This window comes from Plectropomus leopardus, chromosome 11 (assembly GCF_026936395.1).
Source record: "Plectropomus leopardus strain MGB_pleo_1.0 chromosome 11, ASM2693639v1, whole genome shotgun sequence".
NCBI lineage: Eukaryota > Metazoa > Chordata > Actinopteri > Perciformes > Serranidae > Plectropomus > Plectropomus leopardus.
In genome coordinates, this window is record NC_142186.1 from 21686527 (window position 1) to 21709092 (window position 22566).

Consider the following 22566-nt stretch of genomic DNA (forward strand, 5'->3'; position numbering starts at 1 on the left):
CGGATTTAATTTCCATCGATAGTAGACACTCTTTTGCTCCATCATATTTGTGGAGTCACAGTATGGGGTATAAAAAGGACCAAAAAAAGTGTTGCATAATGACTGCTCATGTCATTATCACAGATTCAATCCAGTATCTGTCAGGCCTGCAGATGATGAGATTTTCATGTGTCTGTGTGTATTTTTTGGCAGGCACGACATGATTTCAAGTGGAATTAATGCTCCACTCAAACGGGTGTGTGTGCGTTCAAAAGCCTGAGGTGAGTTGGGGGATTGGCGGAGCAGCCCACATGATCCCCTGGTGCTGTCAGAGTCAGCATGAGGCTTCCTGTTTGAGCACCTCTACCCCAGTTTTGGTCCAAAACCCGACTCACCCAAGACTGAGGCGGTTTAGACGCACAGAGACTCAATTATTCTAAATTTTGTTCACTCTTCACACCAGTCCAACCCTCAGAGGCCTGAAACCACATCATGTAAATGCACATACAGATGGCTGGCACTGAGCAACTGAACATTTTTTGTAGATTGTACTCTCAACATATGGTAAAGAAACAAGTGAAATCCAAAAAAAGGAACATTCAGTGTAATGTACTTCATGTGCCAAAGTTAATTACACCAGTCCAACTGCTGGCTTTAGTTTCATTTTTTAAGAAAGTGCTCCACCTACTGGCAACAAAAGGAAGCATCAAAGGCAAAAGATGAATGTTTCCATATCAAAGTTTATTGCTGACATGCATGTAGAGATCTGATGAAGTAGAAAAATATGTTTTTTATACAAACGTGTTTTTCATCTGTACAATTACGCAGTTTTCTGTATCTAGATGCCCGTGTCCAAACCAAGCAGCTTACAACACATAATCCCATTGGGTTTGGACTACACCACATTTCATATCCTGCACAAAGTTTCCAGTTGAAACAGTCAGCAATATATTTGTTATATACTGGAGACTTTTAGAAGCGGAGTGAAAATCATCACAAAAACTCAAAAATTTTGAAAATTAACTACTTTTATGCCTCATCCAATTAGGGGGTCAATCTAGTTTGCTTTGTAGCTTCCCATAGGACTCAAGGGAGTAAATTACCTTTATATTCTCCATCAGTTGCACCGGCACACCTTAAAATCATGCAACAGTCACATGTTTCACACAGAGATGAACCTCACACTATGTCCATGCTTTTCAGTCCACATCGCAGTCTATCAATACAACTCTGTAAAACAAACATTGATTGTGGTACAATCCACTAGCTAGAAAGTGAAATACTTTGATAAGGGGGGACAAAATAACATCTACATCACGGGTCTATTGAACCTGTAGTTACTAATCTGTAGCTGGGCGTCATGGAAGATGGCGTAAGACACTTTCCACAGACAGATCACTTAATGTCAGCGTTCAGCGAGGTGTTCATGAGACACCCTTTTCTGATGAACAACCTAGACTACTACAATACTGCTGTATACCCATTGAATTCACATTGAGGTGGGAGAGAGCCGGCAGCTCTCTTTACATATAATTTTAGTCTCTGGATGTGGTGGTTGATGGCCAACGTGGCCTATAATGCACGTCAATCGGCATGTGTTGAAACAGTTGGTATCAAACTAGGTGGAACTACATACAGTATGACTGGCGCAGTCATGATGGTACATATTTACATACTGACCAGAGAGTGCAGCCTTGTGTGGGGATTTTTTGGGTAAATGACAGAAAAAAAGAAAAAAAAAAAACCACACAAAAAAAGAAAAACTCCCGTAAATCAAGATAATGTGCGAGTATCATTTTGTTTTTTGTAAAAAATATAACTATGCAAAGTCAGTCTTGTTATTAGTGTAGCTTAAGTTGACCACAGACGTTGTGGTTAAAATGGCAAGAAAATGATTCAGGAGACCAAAAAAGGAAAAACACAAAAACAGATGCTACTCTTTCATGAATGTGGCTGAAAAAAAAAAAGATAAAAATGAGAATCACTGTTGGAGTTAACAACACTTTTTAAAGCTGAGAGAGCAAAGACATGTGGGGCTGTCATTTCACTGGCATTAACTGCACCTAGTGTGTGAAACAAGCCCCAGTGGTTTGGGGGTTTTGGGTGGGGTAGGGTCTTCTACACAAGTGAATAAATAAATCAACATGAAATTACAAGGAAAAAAGAAGTAAAGACATTTGAAAATATTCCAGAGCCTATGTTCATGCAATCAGTTTGAATATAAATAGGAAGAGGTTTAGATAGCCTAAAGCAGGTACCAATACGCAAAGGCAAGTTGCAGTGTACAGATGCCTAACAGTCACTGGTTAGTAGCTTTGCCATGGTTTGAAGAAACCATTCGGTAAAAAGACAAGAATGCATCGATAGCCAAGAATACCCAGCAACTAAACTTAAAACCTATGAGATCATTTCTCTATGAAATATTACAGTATCGATTACCGTCACCAGCTAGACTTTCTGCACAGAGAGCCTACATGGTGAGATAATACAAGCATGTACAAGTTGAGCTAGAGAGAGGGCTTGAGAATGGCAATAGACGTGTGATATTTTCCAATCTTAAGAAAGCATTCATGGCTAAAACATTCAGTCAAGCCCCGTCTCAGCAAAGCCTGCTCGGGTTTTCACAGTGTCTGCCACTGAGGCAGGCCAGATAACACAACACAATGATTGGAGGATAGCTTAAAGGGTCTGTAGCTGTCTGAGGTGAACAGCTCCACAGCTCTGCAGACTCTGATTTGCCCGAAACACACACGTGCACACTCATGGATACTGCAGACTTATCAAAGCGTTGAATGACAGTTCACATTCATACTGAAAAACACTTGATCACCCAATGATCTGTCTTGATAAAGAGAAACAGGGAAGTTGGAATACCTGGAAGCCGTTTGATTCTGAATGAGGCTGTGGGTACCAGTTTCCTTGGCTAAGTGTAATTTTAAGACATGATTTTTGGCAATAGAAACATGACAGTGCCTGATCTCCACTATAATGGCACTGAGGAAGCGTTACCATCAATATGCCGTGGCAGGGAGGATCCAACAGTGTCTCCCATTCAGTTCTTGGCATTGTGACTTCCAGGTACCTCACACTAGCTGCCTAGATGCTAAAAACAGATTTCCACAGGGATGAGAGCAAAAGCAGGAGACAATGCATTTTGCAAATATCAAAGGATGCATGTAGACATACTTTGATATTCAGTATCTTCAATCCAAAGGTAGGGATGAAATGCTACTTATTAAGGTAATTATGATAAAAAGCTTATTCGGATTTGTTTGAAACCACTGAGAGGGTTTCAAAGCATCATCACACTGACAGAAAACATTAATGCTTTATGTCACTGGTGGCATCAAGACTCCATTGTTACAATCCCTTGTCTCAGAACAGTGAGCATGGTTTACCAACAGAGAAGAGAGACAGAGAGGTAGATTGATTTGAAGTCAGAGTTACAGACAGGACAAGTCTGGATCTTTTTCAATACAGGATAACAGTAGAGAGGAAGAGGAAGGAGTGAGGGAGGAGGGTGGAATGGAGGTATAGAGAAGTGACATCTGTGATCAGGAGATCTGACTTGAGGCAATAACCATTAACCACTAGGAAGAGAGGGGGTTGCTACATGATTCTGGTCCTGTATTGCTCAGGGGATCCAGAGTTGATGCGGAAAGTGTTACAGTAGGGAGATCTTGAAGGAGGAGGAATACGGGGTTAATTGTCTCTTCAACACTCCGGGCAGAGCCTTGTATTAGCCCCATGTGTGACAGTGCCATCAGGTTGGCTGCACAGTGAGATCTGACTGTGGGTGACCTGAGGGCAAGGAACCTTTGGTTCAGATCTTCCTCCGGGGCTTTCCGTGTTTCACAGGAGGATCCAGATGTGAGGAGTGAAGTTTTAGATTGGCAGTTTGTTCTGGCGCTCTCCTCACACCTGCTCCACCTATAACTTGCCCAAAGCCCACCTACCAATGGGGCCGTCTGTACCCTGGTTCAGGTTGGGCCTCCTGTATGTGAGTTCAGTTTTGGAGCTTTATCTTCCTCAGTCCTCTCTGGACTCCACAGGTCTCTGTGCTCCCCTAGGAGGTCAGGGAGGTTGATATGGGTGGCTGGGGGGCTACTTCCGGAGGAAACGTTGTGCCAGGATGGCAGCATCTAGCGGGCTGACAGGCTGGGCATCATGGCCCAGACGCCTTACGGGTGGGATGCTGCCAAACTGGCGCTTGGTGAGAAAGCTCTTGGCCTCATGGATAGTGTTCTTCTCTTCAGCCAGCAGCAGCTGCTGGCGCATGTAGTTCTCAAACTCGTACTGTGAAGACTCTTCTATCACCTTGGCCTGAGGAAAGAAACTGTATTCTGTTCAATGTGCTGCAACATCTGGGCTGAAATATACATGTTCCCTTGTGTAAGTGTACTTAAGAAGTCATGTAAACATGAGGCAAAAATCACACAAAAATGGGAATTATATTAATAAGCAGCTCTATATGAGCTACTCTGGCGCTCACAGGCTCCATATTTAGATCAATGATGTCATGTTTCTCCCATAATTTACCTCTTGCAGATGTTCTGGGTGATTGATCTGATCGTCAATATCTGGCACCACCTGCAGAGGGCCACTCAACGATGAAACAGACTGCCTGTGATAAGAAAAACGCAACAAAGACAATGATTAACAACAGCGAGCTTGTTGAATTTGAAACGGCCTATGCTGAATCATTGTATGTTTAACAATGGGATAATTAAACACATGCCATCTTCAAGTGCCTATAAAATCAAATCAAAGAACCAGTGGCAATCTTGAAAAATTCACAGTAGCTCTAGAGAACATTTTACTCAGCACAAATGTGATTATTTCTCAGCTCTTCCACAATAAATGATGACTTGAGAATCAACACTTTTTGTGTAACTTTTCAAATATCCAGCAGGTGGAGCAATTACCATGAGGCGATGATGGCACTGAGAGACTCCAGCACCTCTCCTGCAGTAAGCCTCTGCTGAGGGTCCAACACCAGCAGCTTCCTGATCAGGCACACTGTGTTCTCAGACACGCGACCGTCCCTTTGAGAGGGTGGAGGACAACAGGAGGGGACAGTTTTTATTTATTAAAATGTGACTGTAAGTCATAAAGCCACTATTGAAGGATTACACTGCCATTTTCTCAGGTCCAAATTCTCAGCAAATCTGCATAAATAACCTTACTCAAGGATGGTGTATGCAAAACTATTTGGTAAAATACAAATAAATCGTGTTTTTAAAATGTGGTGACTCCATTGCTTTGAATAAATCTCCAAATGTCACATGCACATGACAGGTACTCACTCTGGGATGGAGTACTCTGCAGCCTTAATCTTGCGGAAGAGCTCTTGAGGTATGCTATCATAAAAGGGGAACTGGCCATACAGCATGGTGAACAGGACCACACCAAGAGCCCACATGTCACTGGGTTTACCACGATATGGCCGACCTGGAGACGGGAAGGAGAGGTGATCGGGATCAGTATGTAACATAAACAAATGTGGCATTTAAAATGAAGATGGCAAAGTGCTCCAAAATCAGATAAGCCACAGAGATTGAAATCAGCATTTTGTTTGTTGACAGTTTTTACCCTGTATGACTCAGGGGTGATCAACCCTTTCACAAGTTAAATTCCTGCTCAGTCGCCAGGTCTAATGATTAACGAGATGAGCAAACACAAACACAAGCAATGATTCCACATACATCATATTTCCAAGAAATGTCCAGCACACTGCTGACTTTTAAAATGAGAGCTGTGAAATGTGACTATAAGTCTACCCTGAGCCATTAAATCAGCCGTGGATATGCGATGAATACACTGGAGCGGTTGAGGGTGGAGCATCATGGCTGTGCATGACCATAGGCAGTGTTGTTAGAGCCAGGCAGGCGGTAGCAACAGCAGCAGGCAATTATGTTAAAGCTTGTGACACACACACACACACACACACACACACACACACACACACACACACACACACACACACACACACACACACACACACACACACACACACACACACACACACACACACACACACACACACACACACACACACAGGCGGGGGATGGGGATGGGAGGGGAAGGGGGTAGATGGGAGTAGTTTCCCTCCAGTGAGTCATCAGTGCATGAGTCACTGAAGCTCTGTTTAATTGTGTGCCTGTCACGTTATGCTGATATACACGCCCGGGTTTTATCCACAGTTTTTGAGTGGTTGGAGCTCAACGATTTCTGTTTGAGATTATTCTTCTCATTCTTGTCCACCGTCCAGGACACTGCTCAAGCAATCAATATATAAATGGATGGCACTGGTGTCTACCACTGAAGTGCATGCCCAAGCATCAACCTGATTGGTGTGTGATGCTCAGGTCTGAACATCTACTTTGACGAATGAGCATTGTGAAGCTAAACAATAAAAATGGATTTCTGCTTTTTTCTTTCAGACAAAGAAAATGTTTCACACAAAGAGGAAAGAAGCTTCCTCTGCGGACACATACACACGGAGAAAATGCAACATCACCGTGATTACACAAACAAAGACAAAAAAGCTATTCCTAGCCTTTAGCCAGTCCAAGATTGCAACATACCCCCCCCCTTTTTTTTGCCTAATAACCGGAAAATCAAACACAAGACTGCTTAACGTTACACAACACCCTAAAGAGGCCACCATAGATTTTTTTGTTTTAGAAAAGTTGTAATGAGGACACGAGGAATATATACGTTTATTGCTTAGTCCCTTTACGAAGATACAAAGAATACAGAGAACATGTACAATGTTTAAAACAGCAATGATGTCCAAACAAAATGGCTTCTTCTGAATGAAGTCAATATTTAGTGTACAACAAAAGGTAGCTCAAACAATCAATATTGAGCTTTGGACATGTCTTGAATGCTACCTGGTGAAAATACACCAGAATATTAGTATTGTAAATCTCATATTGCCTGCCTAAGAAAGTTCAAGACATGCTAAGTGTAAATGGAGGTCACAGTAAATATTTGCAATTTAAGCCTGATGAGGCTGTTTTATTCTGAAATATTTGCATTTTTAATACTGTGTACTGGTTGTATTTTAGTAAAGAGACTACTGAGAAATAAATATGTATGGTCATTATAACCTTGCTAAAATAAAGTTCCAAGTAGCCCAAGAGTTTTGCACAGTATTGTGTGTACACACACACACACACACACACACACACACACACACACACACACACACACACACACACACACACACACACACACACACACACACACACACACACACACTAAACAATCGTGCTTCACTTGCAGTTATTACACTTCACAACCCTTTTTCACAGCCTAAAATGGACTGTGGCAACTGGAAGACAGTGAGGAAGGTTTTCACACCTGTGTACACATGATCAGTTGCAGCAAAAACAGGTGTGACTGTTGGATTGTCAGTTTTTGAAAGTGACAAAAACTGGTTGATGTTGACCCCCCCGTGACCGAATGACAGAAAGGAGCTTTTCAACACTTTCCTGACTGTCCTTGCTTGACACAAATGCTGTTCTATGAAAAAAAAAATGCATGCTACATATAGGGTTTTTCTTTTTAAACTCACCACTCAATACATCAGGGCTGATGTAGGCCGGACTTCCTCTCTGGTCTTTCAGCAGGTCGTCCTCGCTCACCAGGTGCTTTCCCAGGCAGAAGTTTGTGATGGTGATTCGGTGAGTCCTGTACACACACAAACATGCAAAAATGCCTGGTAATTAACTTTTATACATCTTATTATCAATCAGGATTAAAATTAATATAAAATAATGACCCAAATATCCCCGCTGCTACTGAACAACCCCTCTTGTGTTCTCCTCTCCAGCTTTATCAAACCATGGCAAAACAGTGTTACTCATCATAACAAATGTAAGTTTAGAATGTGAAACACTGCACACTCATAGCTCAAAGCATGAGGCGAACACAGGCCGACAGAGACAGGGAGAACTAGCATGCCTTGTTGTTTTAATAATCTCATGGTTCACCGGGCCTTAAAAATACATCAGTATCTCATGACTGCCAGATGCAAAACAGAGCATGCACACCCGGCCTTGGTAGAAGAAAGTCTCCCATCTCACTGTGTTATACTTGCAGTTAAGATGCATGTTTTTCTTTTCCTTAAATAATTTAAAACTAGATTCACAAGGTCTATCAGAAGGTCAGGTCTAAATGATGTTCTCACGATTCTCTAAAAAAAAAAAAAAACATCTTTGATTCAGTAGATCCTTGTACATTATCTGCACAATTTCTCTGCAACAAGGTAGTATATTCTCAATTATTAAGCATGCATGTTTATCTACAGGGGAAAAAAAACATCTCTATTGTCAGGGGTTAACAATTGTTGACATACAAACTGTCTAAAGTCTAAGTCAGGGGTGTCCAAAGTTTTGAGTGGAGTCCAGATTAAATAATGTGATAATACCTGGGAACCAGCACCAGCTGCTTCTCAAAACATATGGGTAACTTTTTTTTTTTTTTATAAATCGCACGAAAACGACACAAACTTGTTTAATCTCTAAATCAAAAAAGGTATTCAACTTTCCACTGCTTCTGACTTTACGCTTCTTTGCTGTGACCATATCTGCTACCTAGCTAGCAATATCTGGTGTTAGGTTATTTTTCATCTGCTTATTTACGATCTGTCTATGAAAACAAAATAGTGATGCCTGCGTAGTTCTTTCTTGGTGCATGCCTACGAATTTTTTTGCCATCATGAGTTAAATGAAAAAAGTGCAAAGTGATCTTGCTTAATTAACCAATATTGAGTTAAATAAAAACTATATTTTGAAAAACAAGCCGTGGGCAGTTTGAAAGTGGTCTGAGGGCCACAACTTGCCCCAGGGTCGGACATGGGACATTATCGGTCTAAGTTCTTTTTTAAAAAATAAAATCTACTGTACACCTACTCCAAATAAAAATATCAGGTAAGACATGCAGTGAGAAAATGTTTGCAACTTTAAGACAACTGTAAAGTAGATTGTGCAAAACTGTTTGAAACTTCAAGATGACTGTTTTTGCCAGGAAGGCCTTTAAACTTTAGGGTAGAGATTCCCAACTGGTGGGCTGTGGTCCAAGAGTGGGTCACAGGTCAGTTCTCTAGAGACTTGAGAACATGGCAAGTTCGTAAAAAACACACTTTATTTTTGACAGACCTGCAGACTTAAGGGACTCATTTATAATAGCAATCTATTTTTTCAAGTACAGAAATTTGGTGTTTTTTGGCCTATTACCATGCTGTGCCTTTACAGCATCAGCGATTTTTAAGCAATAATATGCACTTTCTGGCCACAGTGCCATTTATTTAATAAGTCTGGAGTAATCCCACTTCATTCTTGCAATATATTTTATTTCATTGTGTTCTAAGTCAATGTGTTGTTTACATTTTGTGAAATAAAATTTAATATGAGTAAATTTATCTTAAGTGTGGACCCAGAACTAATGACTAAGGAGAAAGCTGGACCCCATTGACTGGACCAGTTGGGAACCACTACTATAGGGGTTTACTGTAGATAATTCTTTCTTGAATGTGAAATTTCTCTTAATTATGCTTAATGTCCTTATCACGTCCCTGTGTTCTCATTTTTGTAGATTCCCATTAAGCATTATGTGAACTCTAATGCTCTACATAAAGTGTTTGTTATCATCAACATTGCTGTTTTAGCTGAAGGCCATCTTCCTACATCAGGCCTGAGAAATAAAGAAAAGACCACTCCAGACACACTGGCGCTTGCAAGTCTGAGAAGACCCACTGATGTTACCAGCAATGTTTGATTAATTTGGTTTCTGTGGAAACAACATGGCAATATAAAGATGTTTCTCTGAGTCATCAAAGGTAAATTTAGTTTGCTTGTGGCGGAGTGAAACCTAACAGTATTAAAGCAGAGGGACTATGGACTGTTCTATATCGGTGTTCTTTCAGCAGAGAAAGAGAAAATAAAAAGCCGCACTTTGACAAACATATGAGTCAACTTGTGGTTTGGGATAATTGTCTCGATGACTAAGCCTGCATGGTGATGGGTTGGCAAATGACTATATGAAGCTCACGAAGATTTAAAATATGTACACAAAAGCGCAACTTCAAGTGCACCCACACAATCGCTCCCATGGTGAACACGCACACACCAAAATGCACTCAGGAGCACATGAGCGCACACAAAAGCAGCCACGGTCTAGAGCCTGTGTCCTCTCTGGATCACGCTCCTCACCCACATCCGCTTTCTAAAAAGCCTGAGGTCAACAGCTTCCCCTATTCTCTCTCACTTTCACACCCTGCTCCATCTCACACACACACACACACACACACACACACACACACACACACACACACACACTGCTCCCATCGCCACGTCTGGAGCCAATTCCTCTCAAACACTCAATTTTCAACCAAACGCTCCAGTCTCAATCTTCCCTTAGTACATTCGTTTCACATAATTTCCTGCTACTTATGTGATCCGACCCTTCAATGGCTTTTGTGATCCAAGTCTCAATAGCCATACAGTGGCTTTGTGATGTGCACAAGGATGGGCCAGAACAGAGTGCAATGCTTCAAGGACCCTCAACATAAAAGCTTCCTTTATAGACGAGTCTGTTCTTTTGTCTGTGTGCATCACGACCAAGGCTTCTATTCTTGCACCGGAGATTGGGTAAATGAAATTGCATGTTTGCCTCGTGAGGCAAGGGTCCCTGAGGGCTGAAGAGAGACCACACCATCTCTGCTTCCTGGTCATGTGACCCCAGGGTAAGCCAGGAAACCAGAAACCTAAACAGCCCCTGTGATTTACCCTCCCTTCCTGCAGAATTTTGCTGGAAATACACCAGCTGATGGGAAGGGAGGTTAAATGCAGAACAACTTCAGCAGATCATTTCCTCAGAACCAAGATTTGGAGGGTCATTCTTCCTCAAACTTTACTTTTTTCTAAGGTCTACATTACTGAATTATGACCACTGCTTGTCTAATATTATTGCATGTTTAAAAAACAGCAATGTAATATAAGAGAAATTCAAGGATAATTCCAGGGTGAATTATTTTGCACAGGACAGCACATCAAAACAATAATCAATCAGAAGGTATAATCCAAGGCATTTTTTTAATGGGGCCCAGATTAGATTACTGGAAAATATCTGAGGGCCAGCTGTGTCTCAGATCAAATGGGTTATTTAAAAAAACGGTCCTCACTGTCGATTTAACGCCTCTTTGCTGTAGCCACATCTGCTACTTAGCAGGAAATGTCTGCTATTAGCCAACCATTCTGTTTTATGAAAAAAAAAACAACCATAAATTCTAACTGCTCTTCCTACTTGATGCATGTCTATAATGTATGATAGTCCTGCCATTGTGAGGTGAAGGGAGAAAATACATTGATATTGCTTGATTAACCAATATTGTGCAGCAGGCCACATATAGTATATATTGAAAGTCAAGGCGAGAGCCATTTAAAATTGGCATTGAGAGCCACCATTAGCACCCGGGCCAGACTTTGGACATGCCTGGTATAATCCATCCCTGACACAATTCTGTGAAGTAAACTAAGAGCAGCTCTCTAAAGGAAATAAATAAAAAGAATCAAAAAACAATAATGACACCTTGCTTTAAATAAGGAAATCAATTCAGCTCTGACATACACCGTCAATGACCCTGCAGATGGATTTATGACATCCTGCTTTCATAACAGCTGGCTCTGCAAGAGGAAATCACGTCATTCTTGCATAAACTGCTGAGTTTGTGGATGGCATCGGTGCATATCCCTTCAGTGAGTGACAACAAGCGGCAGGGGAGGAGAAGGGATTTTGAGATTGGTCTGCATCTGAAATTGTTTTTCCCAAACTGACTGTACATTCATGCACATCCAGGGTGGAGTGACAGAGGAAACGTGCAAGCAAGAAAAGCATGATGCATAAAGGAGACAGGGAAAGTGAAGAGAAAAGGGGGATATGACAAAGGGCATAAAATAGAGAGCCAATAGAAGCAGGAAAGGGATTGGGATTTAAAAGAAAAATAGATAAAAAGCAGAGTAGAGGGTAAATAAATGATGACTGTGTGTGCATGTGTATGTGTGTCTGTGTGACATGCACTTTGGTGTGAGTCAGCTCAGAGCTATGGGGCCTTTGGCAGGCCTCTCCTTTGTCCCCAGCTGGGACGGAGTGTTCCGCTCGTCTGCTCCTCTCTCCGCCACCCTCCTCCCCTGGTCAAAACACTCTGTTTCATCACCACCACTACTACTGCTGCTGATGCTGCTGCTGCTGCTGCTTGTGGTGGGGGCAACAGGCTCTGATGCCTGAGATGCTGCATGCGTGTATGTGGTTTAAAGATAAGCCTGGAACGTGACATCTCAATGCATGTACTCATACTTGCAGATCATGCGTGAGAAGTGACTAAGAAGAGTGTGAGACAACTCCATGAGTACGCTCACTTGTGCGTGATGCAAGCATGCTCCAAGTTTGGATGTGAAGGTGTGTGTAGCAAGCGTAGGAACAGAGAGAGTGTGTGTCGTTATTAGTCACGTCCTTCCAAATAAAAAGGCTGGCTTTGTGGGATGATTATCGGCGTCTCCAAGAATGTGCGCGCAGACCTCAGAAAACCTTTCAAAGGTTCAATGCAAAATCTAGCTAAATCATCTAAACTCTAACTAATTCATAAATTTGAAAAATAAAAAAAAGCATGTGACAGATAAAATAGCTGTATACACACAGTGAGAGTTGCTTTTTACCCCCTGATCCCACACAAAATCTCTCTCATACTCTGTGCTTATGGTGTTTGGAGAGAGCTTTGCAGATTAGTAGTTTTCCATTCTGCAGGGTCTATCTGATTCTGAACTGCAGCACTCTATGACCTGAGGTGCACTCACCACGGCCCTGTGTGCTATATAACATTGCTCACTGTCCCACGGAGAACAAAGCAGTGTCATATTCTACGCTCTGTTTTGCACCAGAGTCCGGTACACCCTCTGCTTCCAAAAAAATCTAACCACGGGGAATGAATCATCCGCCTTTACTCAACACACAGACACGGACCCAGAGAGGCACAAGAGAGACTCTAGGTTCCTACAACTGATCTCACTCTTAGTCTGAGAATGTGACCCCTGCTTGGGTTTTAATCCAAATGCGTACTGGATACAGGCTGCCGGGGCCGGCTGAGGCCCTCTCACACACGTGAGCTGAGACAGAATGACTTACTGGCAGGCTAAATGACTGACCCTTTATAATGGGGAGGTTATTGGGCAGCTAACTGATTGGCAAGGCCGAACGAGAGAATGAGTTTCATCTTACCGTTTGTTCAGCACCATGTTTCCCAGCTTGAGGTCTCTGTGCACAATGTTTTTCTGCATGCAGGAAAGAAAACGAAGAGAGTAGAAAAAATGTCTGGTCAGGTCATTCTTAGTGAATCACTGGTATCAAAACAATCAGTTTGTTTTGGAGAGTGGTACACGAACATGGGAGATGAGTAATGAGAGATAATGCAACTAGCTACAATAACAAAGCAATTTCTCTGACAGTTGACAGAGACACTGTAGTATCCAGACTCTCTTCATTGATAAAAACAGCAAACATGCTTATGTTTTCTTTTATGCAGTGTTTGGTTTATGAGGAACAACACACTCTCACAGAAGTGCACCTTTTCTTGAAGTAGTCCATCAAATTCCATCTCAGACTCACCTTATGAAGGGCTTCCACCACACGGACCACATCGTAGAAGATGACGATGGCTTCGCGCTCACTAAGTCGTTTCTCCTTTATAACGTAATGCTGGAGGTTTATGAGATCTGCCGTCTTATCGCTGAAGTCATGAGCACACAGGCAGTCAAGCACAAGGCAGATCCGCTTCTTCATCTTGCGCACTTTGTTCGCCTCCATGTCCTCCACTATTTCATAGGCTCGATCCTGCAGAACAACAAAGACATGTGTGAGCTGCTATCTTCAGGAAGACGCTTACTCTTACTGTAAGTGGACAAAGTTGTCAATGCATTTTAGAAGCACTTTCCAACAGTGTCCGATCAATATAAGTTGATGCATCCATGAATACATCAAACTGAATGGATGCCCTGTACTGTGCCGGCTGATCAAACTGATTCACTCAGCTTAGAAAGACATATGGATTCAAGCAGGGTAGAGGCCATCAATCACCAGCCTGCATGTGGCCGATGAATAAGACACATCCACCCCTCCACACCGGGTGGTGGAGGACGAATAACAAAGGTCATTCCTCTTCTTCCAACTCCAGTCTTAGTGGAGTCACCACTTCTTATTGATTTCTGTATCAGGTTGTCAGTTTTTTTTAGATGCAGTCAGCACCTCTGAAAGTGTACATTATTAACTGGTTCTCTCACAGTGGAGATGCGCTATAATAACCCAATCAATATTGCAGGCCTAAATGAATCAGAGTGCAGGGCTCAATGCTGCTATTCTGAGAACACCGGCTGAGTGGGACAGGCAGGATGTTAAAGAGAGACAAAGAAGAGAAACAAAGAGAGAGAGGGCAGATGGAAAAATAACAAAGTTAGAGGAGGAGGCAGATGGGAGGACAGGTAAGGGAGGGGGATTCATTGTAAACGGATGGGGCTGTGAATAGAGAACGACTGCAGATAAATATGGCTTTTAATGGTACTCCCACTTCTCTCTTGAAACAACCCAGATAAGGAAAATACAAGCAGTTGGCCAGACTAATGACAAGCTTACCTCTGCTAATACTGGACTGATAAGACCATGTTGTTAGTTGTACTTACACCATGACGTTGTATTCTGCACGGAACATAAAGTTATAGACACTTCTCCATGGCAATGTTTTTATCATGTTCAATTATACAGGATACTCGCCAACACAGCACTAAGTAATCCACAATACACCAGTGATATATCAATTTACACCCCGGGGGCTGAATATGGCCCCCAACAGGGTGCCAGGTGGCACCCCGACCATTTTATAATACACAATAAAAAATAAAGTGATTCATACTGGGAAGTGTTTTTGTACTTTTAGTATACATAAGGTGCCAGAGTGCATAAAATAGCATCAACAGAGTGTTTATCAAAAAAAAAGTGCCAGTGGAGGATCTCCCACAGCCCACGTCAGCGGTCCCAGTTAACCCTAATGTCCTAAAATCCTAGAAATGTCCTAAAATCCTCAAAACACATGGGGCTGCTGCGACTAGCCCGCGGCCTTTTGTCATTCTGCAAAAGTGGCCCCCAAGCAAAGGGAGTTGAGTGTCCCTGTCATAAACTAAAATACACCTTTTGTGCTCATAATATTAATGATCAGACTGATTGTATGCGATGCAGCTGCCAACAGAAAATGTAATTAAACTGTCAGATGTGTGCATGTCTCAGTTTACCTGGAAGAGGCCATGGTGGTGGACCACCCCGTCCTGGTTGTGCAGCAGAGAGAGTAGTGAGTACTCGGTGTGCAGCAGCATTTTTCCCTGCCTCTCCTCCTGAGTCTCCCCTGTGGAGTCCACTCGCTCCTCCAGCGTGAGGATCTGCCACACATGCGAGAACAGAGCAAACATTAGAGGTCACAAGACAAGCGCTCAAACTGGATCAGACAGCGGAAAGAGAGCTTTAACCATTTAGTATGCAGCTAATCTTCAGTCCCGACACTAAACCCTTTAAATGACTGAAAACATGACAGAAAGTTACATCTGCTTAGCATTTATAAAGAATCTGTGCAGTGGAGATGGTGTAAGGGGTCTGCAGCTTTAAAAGAGTGGCTCATATACCAACGTGAGGCAAACAAGCTGTGCAGCAGACACCGAGGCGCTGTAGTCACGGGTATGAGGGGAGGGTCATGCACTGACTCACTACATGGTCATGGGGGTTAAAAGTCGACATTCCAGGTGGGGTGCTACCTTCTTCCCTTCCTTCCCCCTCTTCTATAGCCCCATCACATGTGAAACAGACATTGGATAGCCCCAATAAACAGATTGCCTGGCTGAGATTTTTGTTTGCACCAGACTAAAACAGGCGACCATAAAATGAACACCAACATAGGAAGGTCAAAGGTTCACATGTCTACTGGGATATCATGGCTTTGCTTTGAATTATGTGCTCGCATTTTTTATTGAACCATAAGTTTAACTCGCTTAAAAGAAGAAGGAAAAAGAAATAAAAAGTGGGCCAACCCAGACAGACTTACTTTGAGCTGATAGAAGTCATCGGTCCCGTCCTTTCTGGCCAGACACTGCACTATGCTGGGCACTGGTGAGTTGCCCAGGCGAGGCCCTGCAAGGACAAGCAAAGGAACAGCTGCATGACCAAAAGGCAGGCTGCATGCCGGAGTGTGTGCTCTCACTGCAACTCATTAAAGGCCGCATGTGCACGTACCCATTAACACCCAGAGTGTAATGTTTTCTTTGGCACTCTGCATAGCAAATAGCGGAGGAGTTGTGGAGTACAAAACATACAAGTTTGAGAGTATGGGAGAGATGCATTTTCCAGAGGGAGGAAGTAACCTTGCTCCAACACAGACTCAGATCTTTCTGGCGGATGTCAGGGGGGATCAGCAAAATTCTTCACATTCTTGTCTCAGGCAGCGTACACACAGAGACACCCCACAACTCTCACATTCACACAACTATCTTTCCCAGTTTCCTGCACGCACAGGTTACACATGTTCACAAAATTGCGTGCTAGGTGCAATCTCAGCCACACAGACTTTTTTAATTTCCATACTTTTAGGACTTGTGCAACACACTAGCAGCTTCCTCACCAAGGATGAAGGGGCCGGCTCTCTTGGCGTTGTTGCCAGATATCCCAGGACATTGCAGCTTGCTGGCCCTGCCTGATGTCTCTCCAGACCCCCTCTCCGACGAGCGCCGCTTGGACATACTGGAGCTCTACAGGGGAATAAATCAGATTAGTACACAGGATAAAGATAGTCAAGTTAAAGGCTAAGTGCATACATGTGACTGCAAGGACACAAACTCTCAACCGATGACCAAAAATAGAATCAGTAATCTGTGACCAAACAATGGTTTCATAAATAGTCTGTTTAAAAATAAAGACTATACCCTGAGATTTAGCAGCAGCACCACAGGCTGGACAAGAGTGCACTGCTTAGTGAACAGAAGAGAAAGAAGGTAAACTTCAGAGCAGCTCCTCCCAGCCTATTTTAAATATCCCTCCCACCCGTTTACCAACACCTCCGTGTGAATGTGAGGCCATTACGGCTCCATTCAGAATAATGGCTGCTAGCGTCGAGGGTCACACCTCAGATTCAATCACCCCAACAGGCAATGCGAATGTGCCGCAATCTGCAATTTAAATGGGAAATGCTGTCATGTAAACACATTGCATTGGCACAGAATTTTAAACAAATGCATTTTTAATTTGAGTCTTCAGATTGAGCCACATATCAATCTCCTGCTTTTCCTGCTGCAGTGGACGTGGTTTTAGAAAAATCCTTCCGCTCTTAATCTGCGTGTTTTATCTCAAAATCTGTACAGCTGGCTTATCTGCGCAGACCTCCCTCTGAAAGGACATGCGTGTTCGAACAAGGCTGAAAAAAAATGCCAAGCCCTTACACTATGATAAGGGAACTAGATTCACATGCCAGAAGAACCAGTGACACAGTGTGACACATCATCATTACACAAACTACTTTAACCGCCACTGCAGACCTACCTCCCAGAATCAAGAGAGCGAGAGGTATGCTTTGTTTACTGATACTGAGTTCCTATGTGATGAAACCCCATCTGTTTCCCGTAACAGGGAAGTAGTGCCTTGAACCGAGAGGAATGATTCACCCTGCTGTCGTTGTGAGTTTCCATTGGATAGACAGGCCTAAACGCACAGGTGACAACAACAATAACAGTGAGAAAAATGTGTCTCAAGCCTCTGATGTGTTGACCTTATGAACTGAAAGAAATCCCCTAATTAAAGTTACGTCCACAAGAACGCAACACAAATTGACAAATATGAAGTAAAAATGTCACAAACTGATAGAGGTGTCGTGCATATTTTAGCCAGCTATACAAGAGAGGTGATTCAGACTAATAAAATCCAAAACCCCTCATAAAACTTGTAAACTAGACACTGCGTGGAGAGCTAACAAAGCCCAAAAAACTTGCAAGTGGAACAAACTAGAGAAATGTAATATTTTTTAATGAATTAGGCCTACTTCCTGTTTCAGAACTAATCGTGCGCCACTCGCCAGTTGGCGTTTTTGGGCAGAGAGGAGGCAGGACAGTTGGCAGTCAGTATGGGCTGGTATGAATTCTCACTTCCATGAGGCTTTTTGTGATCCCAGACAGCAGACAGTGTCATCATCATGTCTCTCGCCCATCTGTCTCTATCTCCACTAGTCATCACCCACTGAGTCTGATGAGCTGAGGTTTTCTGACAGCATTTATGGCACAAGCCAGAGTGACACCAAGTCACGCTGCCAATAGTAAGAGAGCATCTTACTCTAGAGAGCGTGCAATGGATAATCAGCTACTGCAATTCATAAGGGAAGGAAATTATTTAACTTTTTCATCAAGTGTCCAAAGTGGTTGGCAGAATCAAATTTATCGCTTCAAGGGCTGCCAGATTAATATATTTTAAATTGTTGTTGGAGTGCTAGAAAGGCTGCTAAATTTAGTAAGATAAACAGAAAGAGGCAAAACTAACAGTAGTGTTCCCACACATTTTCAGGGACAAAATTTCTAAACTTTTCCATGACTTGAATGAAGAAATGTAAGTGATAGTAAACAAAACATCACACATCGACATATATTAGAACTACGTCACACACCAACAGCTATAGAAAATACAATTTCTGTTATGTCACGTTAGGTGGAAGGGTATCCATGGCAGATTATTCTAACAATTTCACTACACACAACATTTCATGACTTTTCTAAAACTTTCAAAGATTTTTACTAATTCCAGGACTTCTCGGTGCCTGCAAAATGTGATTGTGAATTTACATGACCTTTCCAGGTTTTCCATGAACATGGGAACCCTGTAACAGGCATCTCATTTGTTGCAATTCCCCACATTTCTAATAAGGTCATTTGTGATTGTATGTTGTATGCATTTTCTTTCCAGCTACATAATTTGAACAGTCACATACTAATCCATGCACTTTGGGCTTATGACACTGAACTGACCCAACTGATGCACAACACACAGCAAATGGACCCAAGGCCATTCATCTACCTACTAAACACCAGCTATAGTGCTGCGGAGCCAACCCCTGACACATCTAAAAAGCAAAGGTCAATGCAACCAAGTAATGCACGCTGACCTAAATGACATCAGCACAATGACAGCACACAGCTATCCTTTTCTGACACTGCTGTGCCTTACTGCACAGCCAGTGATCTGGCAAGCAAGACTGCCTCTGCCTCTGACTGTACCGGAGGGAGGACAAGAACAGATACAGCCTCTGAATCATATCACACAAAAGGAGGAGAGACACGCTGCCGGTGCCCACGAGAAATGTGGGCTCCTTAAATAGTATCTGAACAAAACAACCACGTAGGTGTCTCAAGATCCACCCACTCAGACTCCATGCCACTCGTCTGGCTCTGCAAGAACAGCTTGATTGCAAAATCAAGGTAGTATCAGGATGGACAAAGAAAGCAGGTAGTAAACACAGAAGTGGATAACAAAATCTGGAGCCAGAGAGATAGTATGATCCAAATCAATACATCCACAAATAGATCAAACACAAGAGTAAGGACAAAGAGGAAAAGCAACTCGAAGGTCACACACAGGCTTCAATCGTGCTGCTTGGATAAAATGTCAGTCATTCATGTCAGTTCTTACACACATCTACCCCCATCAAGCCTACTTCTCACTGTTGACTACAACATTGCAACAACAACGTCCTTGACCGCACACCAAATCTGCGTACACAAGGTCACATTATAATTCCCAAGACAAAATAATCAGAAATGCACGCAGACTGTCACACATTGATTGGTGCCATTTTGCGACCACAAGGTCTGGACACCGCTCAGCTCTAACAGCGAGCACTGTAAACGAGACACGAGTCGTGGAGTAAAAACGCTGACGTTATGCCTTGCAACTTGTGCAAAACCACTCCACAGACAACTAATAACTCGAGTAGCCAGGTGCTAATGTGTTTTACCCACAACAATTACAATTGAACGGTCTTGGGACGTTTACAATCACACATTCTGAACCGCATTTCACAGCGTGCGTTAATGTAACAGGCAACGCTTGGTTTAGGTAGCCATTTAAATGACCGCAAGTATTATTTAACGATGTAGATTCACATTGGGTGTCATAAAACGAACGTCTGAGTGCACGCACAAACTTATAACATCAACAAAGACGACTGAATTATTCGACCACAGACGATTCAGGCACACCGGCCACACAAAGGGGCACACAACACAACAAGGAGTTGGTCTCTCGGTGCAAACTACACAGAGCAGCCGTTAGCTCGGTTCAGACTACTTTAGCGTGTTTTCTAACGTGCCACTGATGTTTAAATACGACCACAGACGAGCGAGGTTAGCTAACGCCAAGCTGGAGGCTACAGAGCAGCCGGGAGGCCATTTAAACAAAGTAGGTAATATTACAGCTGGCTAGCTTTGCCGGATAGCAATGTAGTCGCCAACTCGCTTACCTCGAGCCGAAACCGCCGGGTAAAGTCTGCGTTGTCGGCTTACAACATGGATATTTCTTGAGTAAACGCTGTGGTGGATGTGCGGAGCTTCTCGCTTTAACAGGAGAGACCACAGCGGGTTGGTTTCGGGCTGTTTAGCCTCTGTTACCGAAATGAGCAATTAAGGAAAAGCCTCCGCTCTTCGCTGATCGCATCTTTCCACAGCGACAGCACCACCTGACAACGGAAATGACGCACACAGTTATTTGATTGACAGCCACGCTCGACCAATCACAACGTCGGTGTGTTTTTCCTCGTAAAAGGGTTGCGCACTGATGATGAAATTCTTTGCATAATAAAAGTTGCTGAATGAAACACATTACATCATAGTTGCCTGCACGGGAAAAATTCAGAACATTGAAATTATTTTTTGTTGCAACACCACATGCACATGTCCTGATGACTTACGGGAATTCTGGGTTGAAGTTTCTCTGTTGATCTATAGGCATTATAATAGACACAAAGTTTGGAAGACGTGGCCTTGTAATGCAGGGCCACCATCTACTAACATGCACTCCAACCTTTTGACAAATATTACATCCATAAAGCTAGAGTGCTTCAGATTACTCTAAATATTGGTCTGCTCTGTGTCTCCCTTGTACAATTTAATGTGTCAGTTTTTGTTTAATGTTATTTTTCTTTTCGTGCTTGATGTTGTTTCAAATGTGATGTTAAAATGATCTTTCTTCAGTGTTTTATGATGAAATGTTTGTCTGTACAATATACTGTTAAATTTGAAATATGACTAAGAAAGAAAGAAAGAAAAAGATGACTAAAGAGATTTAATGTTCCATGAAATGGCTTGCCTAAACCCTGACATCTTCTGGTGATCAGAGGACAAAAAGTTAGAGTGATTATTGAATTCTGATGCGTTTAAGTTTGGCAGTTTCACCTGGGAAAGAGGGCAAGATATATATTTTTAAATAAGCATGTATCTTGATTTTTCAGTGCTACACAGTAAATGTGTTGTGTGAGTGATCCATAAACTCTGTTGTACATAATGATAATATGAGAGTGTAGAACACATATGTTGCTTTGCTCCATTATCCATTTTCTTTCTTCTTAATGCTGTCTGAAAATGAGTACGTTGGACTTGGCCTTGGCTTGTTTTTGACTTTGTGGTGTCTTGTAAGCCTATGTGGGCTGAGCATAATTGCTTGCATGGCACAATGAAAAAAAATTAATTCATGCATTCATTCATTTATTGTCAGTGTGGAAACACATACCATAGTTATTAATTGTGTCATGATCATAAATGCTGAGCCCACATGAAGCTATAAGACACAAAAATACCATTGTGCTGGTGAAACATTTGTCAGATAGAACATAACTTATTACATTTAACATTACATTGCAAACTAAGATTTTAGAGACTATCTGCCATGGAAAGCTACTAAAATCCAAATTTTTTCCAATCATCCAAATAGAAAAAGTAATCATAAATGCTGAAATATTTCATAAAGAAGTGTAGCCATTGAAATATAACTTAATAAATAACAAAACATGAACTTGACTTTATCTTCAGCCCTACTAAAATCACACAAAGAAGCATTTATTCATATAAAGTAGAATTTTATCTTCAGGGTAAACATTAAACTTAGGGACTGTTCTTTATTTTTTGTGGCTGGAGTGTGACTTCATTTTGTTTTTGTTTGTTTTTTCATGGCCCTCACTGGGGCTACAAATATTTTTCTTTGAGCCTCCCTGAGTGACTGGGGGAAAATTAACAACCCTCCTTTCACCATAAATAACCATATTCCATTTTCTAGCTATGATAAATGGTGTTATTTTTTAGAGGTTCAAAATAAACATGCTTTTCAAACCTACCTGTGTGTTCTTAGAGTACTAAAATAACTCCCTCCCAAATACTTAAAAAATATTTATTTTAAATAACGAACAGTACAATAGCAAAAAGAATGTGCACATAGAGATTTTGGACTTTTTTGTCCGAATTTTGGTTA

General features: G+C 42.1%; 1 protein-coding gene across 2 annotated transcripts; it reads right to left on the bottom strand.

Annotated features, from left to right (window-relative positions):
* Positions 1-701: 701 nt before the first annotated feature.
* stk40 (serine/threonine kinase 40) lies at positions 702-20793 on the bottom strand. Of its 2 annotated transcripts, none has more exons than XM_042489874.2 (11): positions 20567-20792; positions 16694-16820; positions 16121-16206; positions 15321-15464; positions 13648-13872; positions 13261-13313; positions 7562-7677; positions 5286-5430; positions 4905-5024; positions 4519-4603; positions 702-4302 (listed from the first exon to the last, which is right to left on the bottom strand). In XM_042489874.2, exons 2-11 carry the CDS (start codon positions 16809-16811, stop codon positions 4084-4086), a joined length of 1311 nt encoding a protein of 436 aa, XP_042345808.1. In that variant the 5' UTR covers positions 16812-16820; positions 20567-20792; the 3' UTR covers positions 702-4083. The 2 variants fall into 2 exon arrangements, with proteins under 2 accessions (XP_042345808.1, XP_042345809.1); XM_042489875.2 differs by having other exon boundaries at positions 4120-4315; positions 20567-20793.
* Between the last annotated feature and the right edge of the window lie 1773 nt (positions 20794-22566).

Coding starts and splice junctions, on each gene's coding strand:
- stk40 (XM_042489874.2), bottom strand. CDS start 16,811: ATGTCCAAGCGGCGCTCGTCGGAGAGGGGGTCTGGAGAGACATCAGGC. Junction 16,207..16,693: donor AGCCGGCCCCTTCATCCTTG/GTGAGGAAGCTG, acceptor TTGTCCTTGCAG/GGCCTCGCCTGGGCAACTCA. Junction 13,873..15,320: donor ACCACCATGGCCTCTTCCAG/GTAAACTGAGAC, acceptor GTTGTTCTGCAG/GATCGAGCCTATGAAATAGT.